The 17,837-nt window shown below is 38.4% G+C and overlaps 2 protein-coding genes and 1 long non-coding RNA gene across 4 annotated transcripts; 1 reads left to right on the top strand and 2 right to left on the bottom strand.

Annotated features, from left to right (window-relative positions):
• Positions 1-1,247: 1,247 nt before the first annotated feature.
• LOC111339899 (uncharacterized) lies at positions 1,248-7,213 on the top strand. 2 transcript variants are annotated; one of them, XM_088742258.1, is made up of 4 exons: positions 1,248-1,379; positions 4,279-4,435; positions 5,898-6,001; positions 6,362-7,213. In XM_088742258.1, exons 1-4 carry the CDS (start codon positions 1,281-1,283, stop codon positions 6,680-6,682), a joined length of 681 nt encoding a protein of 226 aa, XP_088598384.1. In that variant the 5' UTR covers positions 1,248-1,280; the 3' UTR covers positions 6,683-7,213. The 2 variants fall into 2 exon arrangements, with proteins under 2 accessions (XP_088598384.1, XP_022802361.1); XM_022946626.2 differs by lacking the exon at positions 1,248-1,379 and adding an exon at positions 3,718-4,134.
• Positions 6,436-9,440, bottom strand: LOC148717457 (uncharacterized). The gene is made up of 3 exons (XR_015994406.1): positions 8,965-9,440; positions 8,718-8,832; positions 6,436-6,565 (listed from the first exon to the last, which is right to left on the bottom strand). It is a non-coding gene; the product is annotated as an uncharacterized LOC148717457 (long non-coding RNA).
• Positions 9,441-15,280: 5,840 nt separating this feature from the next.
• Positions 15,281-17,594, bottom strand: LOC148717456 (uncharacterized). The gene is made up of 4 exons (XM_088743633.1): positions 17,499-17,594; positions 17,131-17,281; positions 16,338-16,444; positions 15,281-16,030 (listed from the first exon to the last, which is right to left on the bottom strand). Exons 1-4 carry the CDS (start codon positions 17,505-17,507, stop codon positions 15,713-15,715), a joined length of 585 nt encoding a protein of 194 aa, XP_088599759.1. The 5' UTR covers positions 17,508-17,594; the 3' UTR covers positions 15,281-15,712.
• Between the last annotated feature and the right edge of the window lie 243 nt (positions 17,595-17,837).

The following is a 17,837-nucleotide window of genomic DNA, read 5'->3' as shown; positions in this document are numbered from 1 at the left end:
AACTTCCTTGACTTTTCCCTGACCTAGAGGATATCTTTTTTCCTTTACCTGTAGCAACTATTGATTATTTACACAGTAAACAATGGATGAGGATAATCGATAATCAAATTTTTGTGCAGTAACCATGATCACACGACACCTTTTCACGTGCTTGTCATCAAACTGCTGAAGTAATGTATCTAACTTTAGGTGTATTACTACATAGTTTGTGAATAATTTTTATGGCTTGATCAGTAGAGATTTTTATCAGCCGGAAATGATCAGAGAGCGCAGTTAAGTAAACCCTAGGCTTTATCGCAGTTTTATTTACTATTCATTTCTGGCAGTATCTCTTCATTCGTTTTCAATTGTTTAATTTTGTTTCGTTTGACTTCGGGTCGTCCTTCTCCTTGAATCATTTTTCTTTCACCATAAATTTCTCCGCGTATCCACTTCCCTTAAATTCCTTTTTTTTATTTCTTTTGTTACGAGAAGAAAATAGGTTCATAACACATGATTACTCTTCAGACAAAACCCGAAAGGCCATCAGAAATTCCTTGATTTATAGCTGATCGAAAAAAGATGAACAGTTCAATATTTTTTCTAACCTGATTCAATGTTCTCAATAAAAATAAAAATAAAAACCGTTCAAATATATGGGCTCAAAATCAGCAGCAATTTGCATTCTATAATACTAGGAAAAGCTCTCCAATAATCTCTGGGGTCATTAGAGCTAAGGTAGAATTAGTCGAGTATACTTCAGAAAAGTTCCAAATGACGTTTTTAGTGGTATTGCATCATCGTAGTATCAAAACATCCCCTAAACAGAAATAGTTTTTGCACGCTTTAATTAAATACAAATGAATGGTCTCTCTCTCTCATAAGAAACATCTTCTTTATTCAGAACTGCTAGATCCACAGGAAGTTTACAGGCGGCCTTCCAAAAACAAACAGAAACGAAATGGAGGACTGTCCTTAATTTTCAAACCCCTATGACTGGTAACAAACAAATTGAATTGATTACACCTACAACACTTAACTTGCATGCGTACCTTGCAGACGGAGGAAGGGGTCCAGAGTCCGGAATACAGACAGACAACTCAAATCGAAATTAACTAATCATAACTTCCGGTATTTTACATTCTTGTCCCGTGTTGTAGGTGTGACCGCCAAAACCCCTGATTGGCTGCAGTTATTAGTGGGAACTTACCCAACATGACACAATTTCCATAATTTCCAGACCATGAGTGTCGTAGAGTCAAAAGCTTGCCAAAGAGGAAACACCAGTCTTCAAAGTCGATATGCATCCTCTCTCTAAATTCATTCGAAGAATAAGGGCTTGGTTCCGATCGAGATCAACCAATGAATCTAATGAGATTGAGCTGGATGCAAATTCAAAGGTAAATCAATAAATTCCATTTATTGCTCATACTCTCTGCCAAACTTCTTTGGATTTCGCTAACATCTGAGAGAGTGCAAGTCATTAGCAACTTATGACGTTCTTTATCTTAGCTATCTTTTACAGTGCACTGTAAGTTAACTAACCCACTGAATACCTTAATTTTCTCTACCAAAGAAAAATGAATATGTTCAGACAGGAAGTAAAATCTCGGGCAAATATGAACTCGTTCATCTCTTCAGAGCTCCTTCATGACGAAAAATGCCAACTATTGACCTTCTTGTTATGTCGATGTTACTTATGTACTTAGTTAAGTACAGTCCGTAGATTCTTGACAAGCATATGAATATGAATATAGTTTATATCTGACCACTTGCAGCCCAGAGGCTGAATTACGGGTGCAGTGTAAGGTTGAGAACAGACGTCAGCATATCAGGCGCCTCTGGCAGCCGCTTCAGTCTATCGATCTCACCTTCCCACCCATCCCACCCCAGGGGAGGACATCCATCACACAGTAATCTCGTGTGTGGGAAATTAACGTCTCCTACCCCAACCCTGCAGGAGACGGGACCTCCATTTATTCGTCCCTATGCGAGAAGACTAGAATATCTAACCATTTCTTGATGTTATAGAAAGGTAGCAAATTCTTCTCAATTAATTTAAGACCTTGAGTGTTGGTCCGGCCGGGGCTCGAACCCTCGACCTCCCGCACAATAGTCCAGCGCTCTATCCATTGAGCTAACCGGGAGGCGGTTACATTTGCCCCTTCCTTGTAATGCAAGCTTAAGTTGGTTTGTGAATGAAATAAAACACTTATTCTATAGGCTGAAATAATTTTTTCTTGGATCAGAAATGAGAAAACAAAAAAGATTATGTTAAGTTAAAAGGAGGGTGATCTGAGTGTTGTAAGAGATGGTGATGTCTGCATTAGTAAAAGCTATTATAGGCGGTTATATTTGCCCCTTCCTTGTAATGCAAGCTTAAGTTGGTTTGTGAATGAAATAAAACACTTATTCTATAGGCTGAAATAATTTTTTCTTGGATCAGAAATGAGAAAACAAAAAAGATTATGTTAAGTTAAAAGGAGGGTGATCTGAGTGTTGTAAGAGATGGTGATGTCTGCATTTGATAAACTGCTAAAAGCTAAAAATTCCCCATACTTGAACGTGTATAGGAATGCAATTTCCCACACAGAAGCAGGGAACCTACACACAAAGCATGTTTGTGGACAACCGCAAGTATCACTCCAGTCTCAGTAATTCCCCGCCGAGACTGAAGCGGGGAGTTTTTGGTGACAATCAGGTGTCGATGGTCTCATCTGTCAAGCTATGCATAATAGTGTGAAAAGGATGGATAAATTTCAACAACAAGACCCGCTCGACGATGGCAAAAGTGTTTTTTCCCCTTTCGTAGAATCCATTTGGTCAACGTGTGGAAGAGATTTCAAATGCAAGAATTGCTCTGCGATGCTGACGTTACATTTCAGGGCAGATATTCCAATACGTTAAAAGAACGTGGACGTAATAGAAACAAGACGCGCCGTTTTCTGAGTAATTGGCCTTATTTTTCTTCCTCTCCAGTGTGAATTTCTCGCCATTGTTTGCCACTTAATCACGCTCAATAAAGCGGAACAAGATTCATATCTACTCCAGTCTGTTCAGGAACTATGGATAAAGTGCCTCCCTCGTGATTAAAGGGCACAAAGGCCACGTCTCAAACCCATGTTGAGTTCTGTTGTTGTTGAACCTGCTCACAATGTACGGAGAAAAATTTAAAATTCTCGATCGAGAATCTTGAAAAATTTTCGTTTTATATGAGTTAAACACCCTTCACATAGCGTAAGACATCAACATTCTAGTTACCCCATTTGACTTAATCTCCATATCTTGGAGTGTTTTCAAAAACAGTACTCGTTTTCATACTCTGTTATTGTAATGCAATGACTCACAAGGCCACCTGACTGGTTTAGACCGAAGTTTTGAGATACTCTTGGTCCTCATAGTAAAAAATTGCGCATTTGGTCAATTTTGTGACTTAATCCGATTGTGATAGGATTTAATAAAATGCTTTCCTTTTCATAGGGAATTTTCTTTAACAACACGGCTTATAGCTTTCAGGTGTTTGCAATCTTTCATACATAGACTGCAACTGTGACTTCTTCTGCACCTGGATCGTACTCTTTTACTTAAATTTTTTTTAGTTTTTCGGAAATTATATCTGACAGTTTTGTCTGCCTTGACACTTCTTTCTCTCATAAGGGCCCTAACGTCACGCAGCCAGTTGCGTGACGATCCCAAAATACACAAATTATCACACAACAGCGTTTGTATTAGTCGATCTCTCACATCACTTGCAAAGATGTTTCAGTCTTTCATTTTCTCAGAGGAATGTCTTCGGGCCGATGGGAGTAGCTTTAAAATTCTATTTGCATTTGCTTTCTTTACTAGCATGGCTAGTTGTTTTGACAAATTTCTAGAATAGTATTCTGCTCTTTGAAGCAAAATTGTGGGTATTTCCCACTGCATGCTCAATATGCAGCCCTAGAAACCAGTCTTAACTGGATAGAAACTAAAGAAATCTGTGGAAATTGACCGCGTGACTGTGGGGACTCCCCCTATGTCAATTTGCATGTTAAACTTCCTCAAATGTTCGTATATAAGAAGAACTTATGCTGCAATTCGCTATTGGCGGCGAAAGAACCCAAGATTATCAGAGCAAGTCTAGAAGGAAAGCTTTAAAACGCAAACATGGTTCAGGTACGATAAGATTGTTGTAAATTTAATTGTACATCTTCCAAACAGTTCTCATCCTGCGCAGATTGCGTCAAGTAACGTACTGTTTTGTTTAGGTTAAAAAAAAAGCTTAATCAACAATCCTGATCTATGATTTTCTCTCGACAGGTAACTGAGATTCAGTCGTGCTATCGTATGATCAAACAGGAACACAATCCTGACAGAGGGGGAAACCTCATGATGGCAGTTTTGCCTCAGACCGAAACTCAACATGGTCTTCAAATCGCAATAAAGTTTATTGGAAGCCACAGGAGTGCTCAAACAGGTAAAAAAAAAAAGCGTTCGTACGGTCTGATCCCCACACAAGGCTCTCAGGAAGCTTTCTTTCATGTAAAAATGTGATGTAATTTATACAAAAATTCGAGACTAATTCGAGGTGTATATTGCAACACTAACGGAGCGGCGTTCATAAACTGACACGTGGAAGTTAATGCATTGCAAAATTAGCTTAAAATTGCAAATCATGGACGTAATCTATTTAAAAACCCACAACGGGGATTTTTTATGCTTTTTAATTCAATCGAGATTTAATTGTAAATAGGTAGTTACGAAAACGAAGACCCCGAAAACGAAGACCTAAGACCCTCTATGGAAACGATTAGACCCATTACGAAAACGAAGATCCAATTATGAAAACGAATACCCCCTACGAAAACGAAGACCCATCACGAACACGAAGACACATTACTAAAACACCATTACTTCCTGTGGTTTTCGCCGGCAAAGAATTCAGGTGTCTTGTTTCTGTATTGCTTTATTGTTTTTATTGTTTTTATTTTTTCCGTAATGGGTCTTCGTTTTCGTAGAGGGTCTTAGGTCTTCGTTTTCGGGGTCTTCGTTTTCGTAACTACCTTGCAAATAGGCCATTTTACAGTTGTGTACTTGGTTGCTAAACCTTTGATTTGGAGTGAGGCTGAAGGTGACGTTGTTATGATAGAGACGAGTATCTTAAGTTAGCATGATAACAAAGTAATTCACATTTGTAATGCACCAACATCAGTGTAACATATCCTTAGCCTCACTCCTATTCAAAGGCTTGGCAACCAACGAAGCAAATGTAAAATGGACTATAATCACTAGTCACTGATACTCGAGGTTTCATGACCATACACCAAAACCTTCTAGGTCACATTAATCTAACTACAATAACCACTGCTGAGGTAATAAAACTTTTCCTTTCTTCAATTGGTTCTTACTTATGGTCTATTGGAGGGCAGATACATAGATGACATCACCATCAGGAATTTTATGCTTCTTTACTATATGAAACAAATAGCTTCCATGTTGCCATGGGTCTGTACAGTAAGAGATCATAGGGGAAGTCAAAATGTGGTAACATCACCACTGCCACACTCAGCTGCCCCTCATGTGTCACTTTGTTGTTCTTACCAAATTTTGATGTCATCTGTGATCTGTTACTGAATAGACACAAATCTTTAGGAAATCTGCTTATTAAAGCAATTATGACCTGTTTAAAGCTTGAGAATGTTTCTTTGAGCATTTGTGCCAGATAGACTAGCACAAAGAAACTCTGTGTACCCTTGTTTATGTTATAGGCCTAGCTGACTTTAAAATCTTGCCTAGCCTAGACCATATTATTCAAACAAAATAATGATTTCCAGTCTATAAATATATTTTACTAAATTGTAGTGAGCTAATTACTAATTACTTACATATAATTTGACTTTCTATGTCTAGTAAATTGAGTTTTTTGTTTTTGTTTCTAGATTTTAAAATTGACCGGCCTAAACCTGGAGCAAATACCTTTAGTATTGAGTTACATGACAACCTTTATTACTTGTGTGCAGAAAGGGACAAAGTGTTTCTACAGGTAAGTTAAAACATGCTATATAATGTACTTGCAATGTACCTAGCTCTAACCTCCTGGGTTGAAGCTCACAAGTGGAAAGAACTTCCCTGCTAAAATGGCTGGGATACCATTGTTGGAAATTTTGAATTTTCAAAAACGACTTTTTTTAAGGCAGATCTGGGGCTTTTTTACACTTGTGTACTCCCATCCTGACTAATATTTTAATTCTGGAAAATTACTAGATTTGTGTACTTTTGCACTTCTGTACTCCCATCCTGACTAATATTTTAATTCTGGAAAATTACTAGATTTGTAGCTTTAAACCAGCGTTCAGATTAGTTTTTCAACTTTTTCCATTTTTCCCAAATATTTTGTTTCTAGAAACTGGTCGCCCAGCAACCCAATGATGAAAAGTACTTGTTTGAAGTTAAATATGTAAATGAAAGTAGTGGTTACATGTCTATTAAATCAAAAAATACTGGGAAGTACCTTGCTAGTGATGACAGAGGAAATGCATTTATGGAGGAAGTCAAGCATTCTTCACTGTTTGATGGCCAGCCAACAGACAGAAGAACATGGTTTAATCTGCTCTTTGTGGAAACAGTGAAAAGAGAAAGAGAAAGTACATTACATAGTTGTAACTTCGATGACACAAGTCTTGATTATTCAGTCAGGTATCAAACTCAAGTAGAAGCCTGTTAGGTATTACTAAGTAGCAATGTGAAAATTATTTACAAGAATAAGCTAGGAGAATTTTAAAATTTTTTCAATCTTGGAACGTTTTTGTACCAGGAGTTCAAAGATACTGATTTAGTTTTTTGAGCAGTGTATATTTGCTTATTTTGTGGTTTACACTTTTGATAAGTTTTTTACATTTAAGATGTAATGAAGAAAAAATTAGCTCAAGCTTTTTTTACTGTTAAAACAGTCCAGAATAACTGTTAAGACTAATTACAATAAAATAATACAGTATATTTCATAAAGTTTAATAGTTAAGAGGCCTATTCATACTTAAAAGTATTACATAATGTTTGCTAACAAATACAACTTAAAATGTTGTAACAAATTGTAACTGGTACTTTACCCAGAATATACGTTTTACTCTATGAGTATATTAATTTATATCAAAATCATTTTTGTACACCAAAATTTGTTGTGTACTCATTTAAATACACTCACTAGTGTGTATGTTGTTATTTACAATGATTTCAGAATAAAATAATTCCAAGCTGGGTTTTTTTAATAATTTGTTAAAAGACTTGAATGTATTTCAAACTTCACTTTGAACTGTAGAATCTTTACAAGCCCAAGTAGCATAGAATGCAGTCTTGGATGTTGTTTAATCAAAACAAAAGCATTGACCAGGCCATTAGACAGACAGTAATTCTGAATAAAAAAGGTAAAAGTTGTAAGGAGTCATTGGGAACTCAGAGTAAAGACTTGAAACTGGTTGCAAGTCAGGGAAACATAAGCAACCACGTGAGCTAAGTGTGTGCTAATCAATTTGAAGCTTCAACATCCTCCTCCCCCACAGGTATTCAACCATTGTCTGCACCTGGGGGTTGGGGAATTTTTTAACCTTGCTTGGGTGGGGTGAGGCATTTGAACTTGAAGTGTCAAGTCTTTCCTCCTGTGTAATACAAAGGTATTAATGGAGGAATTTAATGAGAAAGAGCGTTAACTTTCATAGATGGCTTAGAAAGACAATTTTCACATTGTAGAATGATGCTTACAAGTGAAAAACCCAACAGCTCTACCAAGAACTAATATGTGAGTTTCCTAAGTTCTACAGCATTCACACAAAGAATTGTTCAATATTGGGTGAGGTCTTTGAAAGCAATTTTGGCCGGGGGTGAGAGGGAGGTGGAAAATTGAAGGTGCCAATTTTCAAAAGCTCAAATGCCAATGGGGGTTGCTAGGTGGGGGAGGTGGATGTTGAAGCTTCAGACTGAATGCTGCATTACCAGCCACTCAAACAAGTAGCAGAAATCAGGGCTAATGATCAAATCAATATTGGCTTTAGTTCAATTTGAAGACTGATTGGTTAAGAGGAGAGGGTATTCTCTTCATGATCACTATGTATTGTAAAGCTAAACAAAATGAATGCAATGCCAAGTTAGTTTTGACATGTCGCTGAAAAATTGCTTCATAGTGAGACATCAAGGTCTGTTTTAAGCATTGCTTACAACCAAGCAAACATTTAAAACAGAAACCTCACAGAGGCTGATAAAACTTTTGCAAATGGCAACTGTGTGACCAACATAATTTCGAACTGGTGATTCGCTCAAGATGTTGACGTTGATTTCTGGTCATGTCCCAAGAATTACTTTTCAGGGAGGAGAGTGCCAAGGAGGAACATCTGGACAATCATGCTAAAGGGTTTGATTTCATCTTGTGTTGTATGAAATTCATGTTCATTCATACGTTGAAAGAATTTAAAAAAAAGTGAAGGAATCGATAGTACGGACCATTCGTTGTTGATATTAGGGGGGTGGGCAGGTTAATAATTAAGCAGTTCCAACTGATTTTGTAAGTGATTGGCAAAAAGATGTTCATAAAAAATGTAATCTGTATTTTTCTTTTTGTCATGTGGGGTTCGTGGGGGTTTGATTTCCGCACAACATGCGGTGAAGTCACAGACTTCCTTCGCTTTTCCTGCAAGGGGGTTTAAAAATTTTCGTTTCGCTTTGCAACAGTTTTCCAAGCTCCTCCCCCTGCCAGAAATAATGAGTAGTACCTTGGATGCACAGCCAAAACTTCATGTAGTAAAGTAAAACCAACAGCGCCCCCTTCTTCCTACCAAAACACCCTTCCGTCATCTTCATAAGTAAATGAATACAATTGAACGCTTGCTAAAAAAAGGGACACGAATGACAAGAAATTTCCAGGGTTGTGGCATATTGCACGACTGCACCTCGGACAAGGAAACCTTGTAACGAAAGAAAAAAAAGTGAAGAAAGTACCATATAAATGTTACAACAAACCTGTTAACCGGGTTGAGTATTAGATCTGCTAAGAAAATCATTAAACAGCCGTCAAAGACAGCCTCCCGAGCTAATCTTAAAAATTCTACACATGACTTCTGGCTATATCATATTATTCTCCTTCAAGTTTCAAAGTCTTCTTCCACTTCAGGTAGATTATCCTTCACTTGAGTTCTTTTTTCGCCGTCGCAAGATTTCATATCGGTCGAATATTTCTTTTAAATGTGAAGTGAAGCAACCTTTACTTCTCCGAAAATCGTCTTCGTTATCTTAGTTTCTATCTCCTGCATTCTCAGTGGCCGCTCAACACATCAAATACAAGCTCTTAGGTAAACTTCTCACAAAAGTAGAAAAAATTCCACGCGCCGCCATCTTTGTTTTGAATTTTCATCTTTTGATCTCGCGCTTCTTTCGCACGTTTCTCTCACGCGCGTCACGCAATAGTGACCTGTTCCCCGCGCGAGCAAACTGGTACGAGCCACCTAGAGGTAACTAAGATAACGAAGACGATTTTCGGAGAAGTAAAGGTTGCTTCACTTCACATTTAAAGGAAGGAAATTTGCGATGTGTGAAAATTGCCCTTTTTGTAGATTTTCTGAAATTCCGCTCCGTAGATTTTTTTAAAAATCTTTGTGCATTTTCCTTTTCAAGTGCCAAAAGCAATCACTGAAAAAAATCAGGGGGTCACCGGGTTAGTTTTTGAATTATTTAAGCCACAAGCTAAAAAATGCGTCTGAATAAGCCTATGAAAGCGTTGCCATGGAAACTGCTAGTAACGAAATGACACTTATTTTTGGATAACCAATGATTATGTAATTCAACCCCGTAAAAGTGTTCAACTGGCCTTGGTCAGTCTTTTTGTTGTATTCTTTCAAAATTACAAACCATCAAAACGATGAAAACCGGTACGAGCCACCTTAAGTAAGCATCGCGAGGTACGCCGCATGAATTTCCCGCGCGATCATCGAAATTAGTCTTTATGTAAAGCAAACTGAATTGTCTCGCTCAACTCAAAGAGCGAACTATATCCTGGTTCCTAGTTTTTACATAAATACAAGCATTTCTAAGCCCAAATCTCACTCTAATCTTGAAAATTGTAATATAAAACGAGGTAAAAAAAAGCCATGCATTAGCAAAGAACGGAATACCGATGTGAGGGAAAACGTACAGAAAACGGAAAAAGATGATGATGATGATGATGATGATGATGATGAAAATCTTGATGAAAATCTTTATCGATTAATCAGTTAAACCAAACACTTGCAGACAAACGTGTAAGTTTAGGCATAGGGTAAAATATCGACTGGACTGGACTATTTTTTGGACCATGTTTTGGACCATTTTTAGGACCCTTTTTTGGACCAATTTTTTGGACCATTTTATAAGGGGGTAAGCACACCATTAGTATTCAGAGAGGGGTGAATGCAGTCTATAAGTACAGAGGGAGGGGTGGGAGGCAGAGTGTTATTACTCGGGGAGGGTGGGAGGTGGTCGTAATTGTAAGTACTACTGGTTAATGGAGCTTTTACTCGTTCGCGCAAATAATTTTATTGGGTTTTTCGACTTTTTGTACATCCAAATTTTTGCGCTGGACCGCGGCGTTTCTTTACTTTTTTTGTCATGCGAAAGCGAAAATGCCACGTAAACACTGGACTTCAATTTTTATTGAAAATATTGCGTGTATGATCCTCTACTATTGAGTTGCCAGTATGGCATAGGTTAGACGTGTGCCTTTTGAGGCGACTTGTGCACTATCAGTTTTCCTTTGTGTATACAGTATGTAATTACCAGATTTATCTATCTTCCTTTGTCACTGCTGTTATCAGACGAGATCACGGAATTTCGGGTCCTTAGCCCTTGACTTATCCGCATATAGAAATCACAAGCGCTATCGCAACTTTAACGTTTATACGGTTACTATATAAAATAATTGTTGGTACAGTCGTACTGAGCAACCTTCTCTCGGGTGTCTCTAAAACACAGACCTCGAAAACGCATACCGCAATCCGCAGACCGCAAACATCGAAAACGCAGACTTCGAAAACGCAGACCTCAAAAACGCAGACCTCGAAAACGCAAACCTCGAAAACGCAAACCTCGAGAAATTTGTTTTCGAGATTTCGAAGAGAACATTGGTTCATGTGCAGACGTCCAACGTTGAGCGCGGGACAAACCATATGTGGCTACCGAAATAGACATTCCCTACTTTCAAGTCGCGGTGTACCACAGTCCTTGAATGCAAAAATTCAAGTCCCTCGGTGATATCAACCACTGCCTTGAGAAAAAGCGGTAAAAAATACTGAAAGGCTTCGTCTGCTTGTATTCTATCGAGGCAAAGCAATAATTCGAGGAGATCTAAACCTGAACATTAAGACCGAATGGCAGGAAATCAAAACACATCATTATGGCAACCGGTTTAAGACCGATTAAAATAATTTGTACGATCGAGTTAAAGCTCCATTAACCAGTAGTGTTTACAATTACAACCACCTCTCGCCCCTCCCTGAATGATAACAGTCTGTCTCCCAGCCCTCCCTCAGTACTTATAGACTGCGCCCACCCCTCCCTGAGTACTAATGGTGTGCTTCCCCCTTATAAAATGGTCCAAAAAATGGTCCAAAAATGGTCCAAAAAATGGTCCAAACAATGGTCCAAAAATGGTCCAAAAAATGGTCAAAAAATAGTCCAGTCTAGTCCATATTTTACCCCATGCCGTAAGTTTACAAAGCAGCGCTCAAAGCGCTCCGATGCAATACGTGGTACTATAGTCATGGCCACGTTCACGTCAAGATTGATATGTACGTTAGTTTGGTAGAAGATCTGTTAAACAATGTGTTTGAACTACATCACTGATGAATATGCGCCCCTTGGTGTAGGGGTGTCTACAAAACGAAGACCGAAGACCGAAGACCCGGAAATCAATTAAATAAAATATCTAAAGACCGAAATTCCTTTGTTTCGTCAGCCCGTGAAGATTCAAATGACGGCCAGGGCAGATCTTTCTGTTTGAAGACGTCATTTACCGAAAGCTTCTGAGTGCCGAGGACGTAATCTTTCCTCATCTCGGGTGTCCATTCAAACCACACGTAAGCTGGCACTTGTAGATATCTGGCGTGATCTGCAAGGGTGTACTCATCACTGACCCCTGCGATGGCAGAGTGCATCTCATCAATTTGCTTTGCATGAACAACCTCAAACACGTTTTGCGTAAACTGAATCTTGTTCAGCTGCAAGACACAAGAGTTTTGTTTCGAGAAAGTTTCTTTAGCAGATTTCATGACGTTGTTCATGGACTCTGAATTGTTAGTATACCTGACAACGTAGAAGCTTACCATCATCCCCAACCCCCATTCCCGCCTCCTTTCGAACTTTCTCTACCATGTGCCTCGCCATCATATCTGAACGTTCTTTCAGATAGGGCCAGAACTTAGGAGTATACGTCTCATCGAGTCTCTTCAACAACTCCCTCTCCCTATCTTCCATCTCACTCTTTGATGACTCCAAACGATCACGTAAATCATCCTGATCAATAGCATCCAGTATACCTTGCTGCCGTTCTTGGAATTTCAAACACTTGATGCAAGAAGAAACGCTGTTTCTTTTTATGCCGAATTCCGATTTTCTGGAGCTTTTCCTTGCAATTGTTTTCGAAATGCTTAAAGCAGCGTAAGCTCCTGGCGTTCTTTAGCTCGTCTTCAAAGGCCCATTGAAGGTTTTCTTCCCCATTAGTGATGAACCTTTCGCCTTTGACAACCCCTTGTATTTGGAGGCACATGCCGCGACAAGGGCTCTATAGGCATCATAGGTCTTCTTATGGTGAATCATAGTAGGGCCTAAAAACAAAGAGGGCTTTCGTTCCTCCTTCTGGACTTCAACAAAAGATGCTTGAAAACAACTGGAGTAACCTCAAATTTTCCCATTTGGAACGTTGGATCAACACTGAAAAGATGAGAAATTATGTCTGATGAGGTGAACTTTGCCAGGGCAGAGCACATGCTGTTTGTACCAAGCACCCACCGATCTTCAGAGAAGTCTGAGTGGTGAAGGATGAGATCTTCCTTATCTCAAGCATACCTTAAAAGGTATTCAACGTCATCTTTTGCAACAGAACTGCTTAACCTAGACTTGGCGTTGTATATCTGCTGCTTTCCACGTGGTAGGTCAGACACGGAAGAAGTCCCAAAAACACCACCTGCCTTCTTCCCGTCAGATTACTGTAAACTCCTTGGGATCCTTTCTTCTCTATGTTGCCTTTCATTGCTGTGAGCATGCTTTTCTTTAGAGGGTGGAATGGCTTGGGATTTGTGGACCATGAGTTACCGTGCTTCTGCACCTCTACATCATCAACTTGTCCCTCTTCGCTGCTGACGTGGTATTGCAAAAGAGAAACGTTCTTTTGTATAATTTGGATATATCAACAAAGTTGAAATGGTAAATTGGCCACCGTAATGATTACAAAAGCTGACGTTTCGAGCGTTAGCCCTTCGTCGGAGCGAATAGAGGAATTGTGGGTTGTGTGTGCTTTTAAAGGCAGAAAATGGAGCTACGTTATTGGTGGGTGCATGGCAACGAGAAAAACATGAATAAATTAGTGGAAGGAAAAGCGTTCATTGATCTCTGTGGGATTGAGACTGCCGGTTTGAAAGATGAGCTTTTGTTCAAGATTTTTCCGGCTTTCCGTGCCACCTAAGTGCAAGGAAAGACCGCAGATTGCGATATGTTGCTTAGAATGATTAGGTAAATTAAAATGTCTAGCGACTGGTTTAGATGTGTCCTTGTCATTCTTTTCCACGTCTCGAAGGTGTTCTCGGAATCGGTCACCTAGTCTTCTGCCTGTTTCGCCGATGTATATCTTTTTGCAATAAGTGCAAGTTATGCAATAGATTACATTAGCGGAGGTGTATGTGAAGTGATCGGTGATCTTAATGGATCGTTTAGGTCCCGATATTTTATCAGTGTTGTGAATGAAAGGACACGTTTTGCATCGTGCACGAGCGCATTTAAAAGTGCCTGGTTGCTCATTAGTCTGAAAAGAACTTCTGACCAGAAAATTGCCTAAGTTTTTGTCGCGTTTGAATGAAATGAGCGGAGGCTGCGAAAAGATAGTGCTTGTCTCTGGATCGTTTTGAAGTAATTTGAAGTTTTTAAGAATGATGGATTTAACTGAGTGGTTGTGAGGGTGAAACGTGAGAGTGAATGGAATGCGGTCGGAATCTTCCTTATGCGACGTTTGTAGTGCTGAATGTCGATCAATAAGTTGAGCGCGGTGGTAACCCGCTTGAACGACGGAAACAGGGTAACCACGTTTATCGAAGAACTGGCACATTGACTCTGATTTGTGGTGAAAATCAGAGTCATTACTACATAAACGACGAAGTCTTAGAAACTGAGAAAAAAGAATGGAATTCTTAACGTGAGATGGATGAGAAGACGAATATAACAAGTAATTATGCGAGTCTGTAGGTTTGTAATACACACTTGTGCATAAACCGTTACCTTCAATTGAAACTTTGACGTCTAAAAAGGATAAAGAATTGTCAGAAATTTCCCTACAGACTCGCATAATTACTTCATGAGTTTCCATCACTTCTCAACAATTCCTTTGAATATTTGCCTGTGGTCGTATTTGCTGTTAGATGGTGATAGTAACTGTTCAAGTCGCCCAAGAGTCATCTCGCCCGAAACCTGAGTCATGTTACCCGAAGTTTTAGCCATGTCACTCGAAGGGACAAACACCTAAAAGATCAGACTTACAGTCTGTACTTAGGCAATAAAGTCGAGAAATCTTTATCGCTAAAGGACTCTTTGTTTTCGACACCATCATAAAGATTCAAAAAGCGTTGTTCGTTTCTTATAACAACAAAATGAAGCGTTATTCGTTACCCGTTTCGTACTCACGTCACACGCTTAAAAACTTTATGTTGGCCTCTAATAATACCATGAAGACTTCGACCACGCGGTAATTGATCTTATTATCAAAATTGAAATATGTTTGAGCAACATGCTAAAAGTGTTGTTCGTTTCCAACAACAAAGGGAAGCCGGTTTTTTGCTTCTAACAGCAAAATGGACGTTGTTCGTTTGGTATGTACTCGTTTCCTTCTCAGGTATATAACTAAATTTATTTGAAGGTGTTAGTTTCATTCGTTTTTTCTTCTCCTCAAGGTACATTAGCACAGCAAGTCAATAAGAAGAGGTTGAGTAGCTTTCAACCTGTTACTCTCTCTCTCCTTCTGTCCTCTGCAATTGTTTCTCTTTCAATCAGTTGGAAACGAAAAATTCTAAAAACAACAGCAACAACAACAGAAGTCTTTACCGATAACATTTTTAATATAAAAATACTTGGTACTCATAGAGTAAGCGACATATACTGGTTACAGTTACAGTAACTTATATTACCTAGAACATCTTAAGTAAACTATCCTCACTTCAAGCCATGTTATTAAAACAACAACTTAACGTCAAATACCAATTAATTTACTAAGGAAGTTTCATTAACTGTAAAGCTACATGAAATATCTTGTATACATTTCAATGTCTACATTTCATTGTCACCTACATTTCAATGTATCACAAAGCAATTGAAAAATAATCATTTGAAAAGAAGTAAGTATACACCGTGCAAGAAATAAATCCAAACTCTTTACAAAATATGATATAGAACAAAACCGTACCATGAAAAAAACAATAGTTAAGTATCTCATACTTATTCCTGTACATTCTATTTTCACAGTGAAACATATTTACACCTAACAGGCTTCCACTTGAGCTTGACATGCGATTGAATAGTCAATACTTGTGTTATCAAAGTTACAACTGTATAATGTACTTTCTCTTTCTATTTTCACTGTTTCCACAAAGTGTAAAAGGAACCACGTTTGTCTGTTAGTTGGCTGGTCATCTTTCATTGAGGAAGGCTTGACTTCCTCCATAAATGCCTTGCCATCTTCGTCACTAGCAAGGAAGTTCCCAGTCTTTTTAGACTTAATAGACATGAAATCACTCTGGTTGTTGACATGTTTAACTTCAAACAGGTATTTCATCTCAATAGGCTGATGGGCGACCAACTGCAAATAAAAATATAGACTTAAATTAGCAACCTTAACTAGAAAGTAGTAACTTTACTGCTAGTAACACAAAAATTAAATGATTGGTCAGGGTGGAGAATGCTTTACTACAGAATAGTTCAGGGTTATTCCACAAATTATCATTTCCCATTTAGAAGGACTAGGTATGTACACCCAGGAAGGAGTTACAATCATTATTTTTTATTGCTCCCTGTGTTTGTTTAATTTCTACCAGAGTAATTTGTTTCTGGGAAGTTGCAGTTTGAAGACAACAGACTGAGATAATTATTTCAGAGCCATAACTCACCTGCAAAAACACCCTGTTTCCTTCTGCACACAGGTAGTAATGGCTGCCATCCAAGTTATACCTGATGGTATTTGCTCCATAATGATAGGCTTTTTCTATGTAAAATTCTAGAGACATGAATAAAAAAAAGAAAACAATCAAATTTACTATTTGAAGAAAGTCAGATTTTAGATGTGAACATAGCTTTATTTATTGCGATAAAATGAACTTTTCTCATTCAATTTACCTCTAGTGAAAATTAGATATTGATGTGATCAATCCAGTTGCAAGCTGAATAATGTTCTGAAGCTGGGTTTAAAACACAGGGAAGCTATGAGCCTCTTGCTTTTTTTTTTCCTGTTCTACATCTAACAGACACCCAACGAAAAACTATTTCTCGAACTTTTACGTAATCAAAATTTGCTTAAGTGAAAATGTTTTGCATTATTGTCTAAGATAATTTTATCACAAAAACTGGCAGTGTGGCTAGATTAATGAGGCCTTGTGAATGTTCATGGACACTTGAGCGTCATCTATAGAAGGTTTGCAATTAAACTCGCAGTCAGAATTGAAAATGATTGAAAAAATCCGCAAGTGTCTTTCCGTGTAGATTACATTCACGATAGAGCCAATCTGGAAACTCGTTTAAATCTACTTACACTCAAATGGGCACTAAGTCTGTTATATTTCTGCGGAAATCTCTCCTCTTTCGAAATATACTCGATTATTTTAGACTACTCTACCATTTTACATGCACAAAATCTTTATAATAGCTTTTTGTGAGGGTCCAGCCTAACCATACGCTTCTATTTACCTGTTGTATTGCCCCGATGGCTCCCGGTAAACTTTACAGGGATTTGAGGACCAGGTTCGCCTTCCGGCAAATCTGCTATGAGTAGATTTCCACTTCTGTCAAGTCTGTGGTCGGAGATGTCCATTCGATAGCACGCGCTAATTTTAATTAACTGTTCGATAAATTGAAAAAAAAACTTTTTTTAGGATTTAAATCCAACTAAACAACACGCGACTGGAAATGAACTTCGCGGACTTAATTCGAATTGAAAATTCAAGTACACCCTTTTTTAAACGAACGTCTACTCAGCCTGAACGTTCTTACAAAAAGGGTCTTATATATAACAATTGGATGGTTGCAATGTTAAATTTATAGTAAGTCTACCGTACCTTCTCCATATTTTTTTTATGGCGGGTTTTTCTCCAAGCTTGATCTGTAGTCTCTAGTTTCTCCTGATCTTGATCGTTGCTAGTTGCAAATGGTATGGAAACCTTTGGATTCCACGATCTATTTATACGGAAAGTTGAGGATGTCGAATATGTTAATTGACACCAGGGAGGTTCCCAAAGTCACGCGGTCTTGTCAGAAATTGAAAGCATCGAATATCTCAATCATTCGTACGAATTTCGAAATGAGCTGAGTAACACTAGTTTCTACGGTTGCCAATGGAGCATGCAGTTGGCAATGCTCGCTATTCCGTTGGAAGGAGAAGTGTATCTTTCAAATAA

The sequence above is a fragment of the Stylophora pistillata genome, chromosome 13 (assembly GCF_964205215.1).
Source record: "Stylophora pistillata chromosome 13, jaStyPist1.2, whole genome shotgun sequence".
Lineage (NCBI taxonomy): Eukaryota > Metazoa > Cnidaria > Anthozoa > Scleractinia > Pocilloporidae > Stylophora > Stylophora pistillata.
Note: the sequence above shows the minus strand (reverse complement) of the source record. Positions and strands in the feature narration are given on the sequence as shown.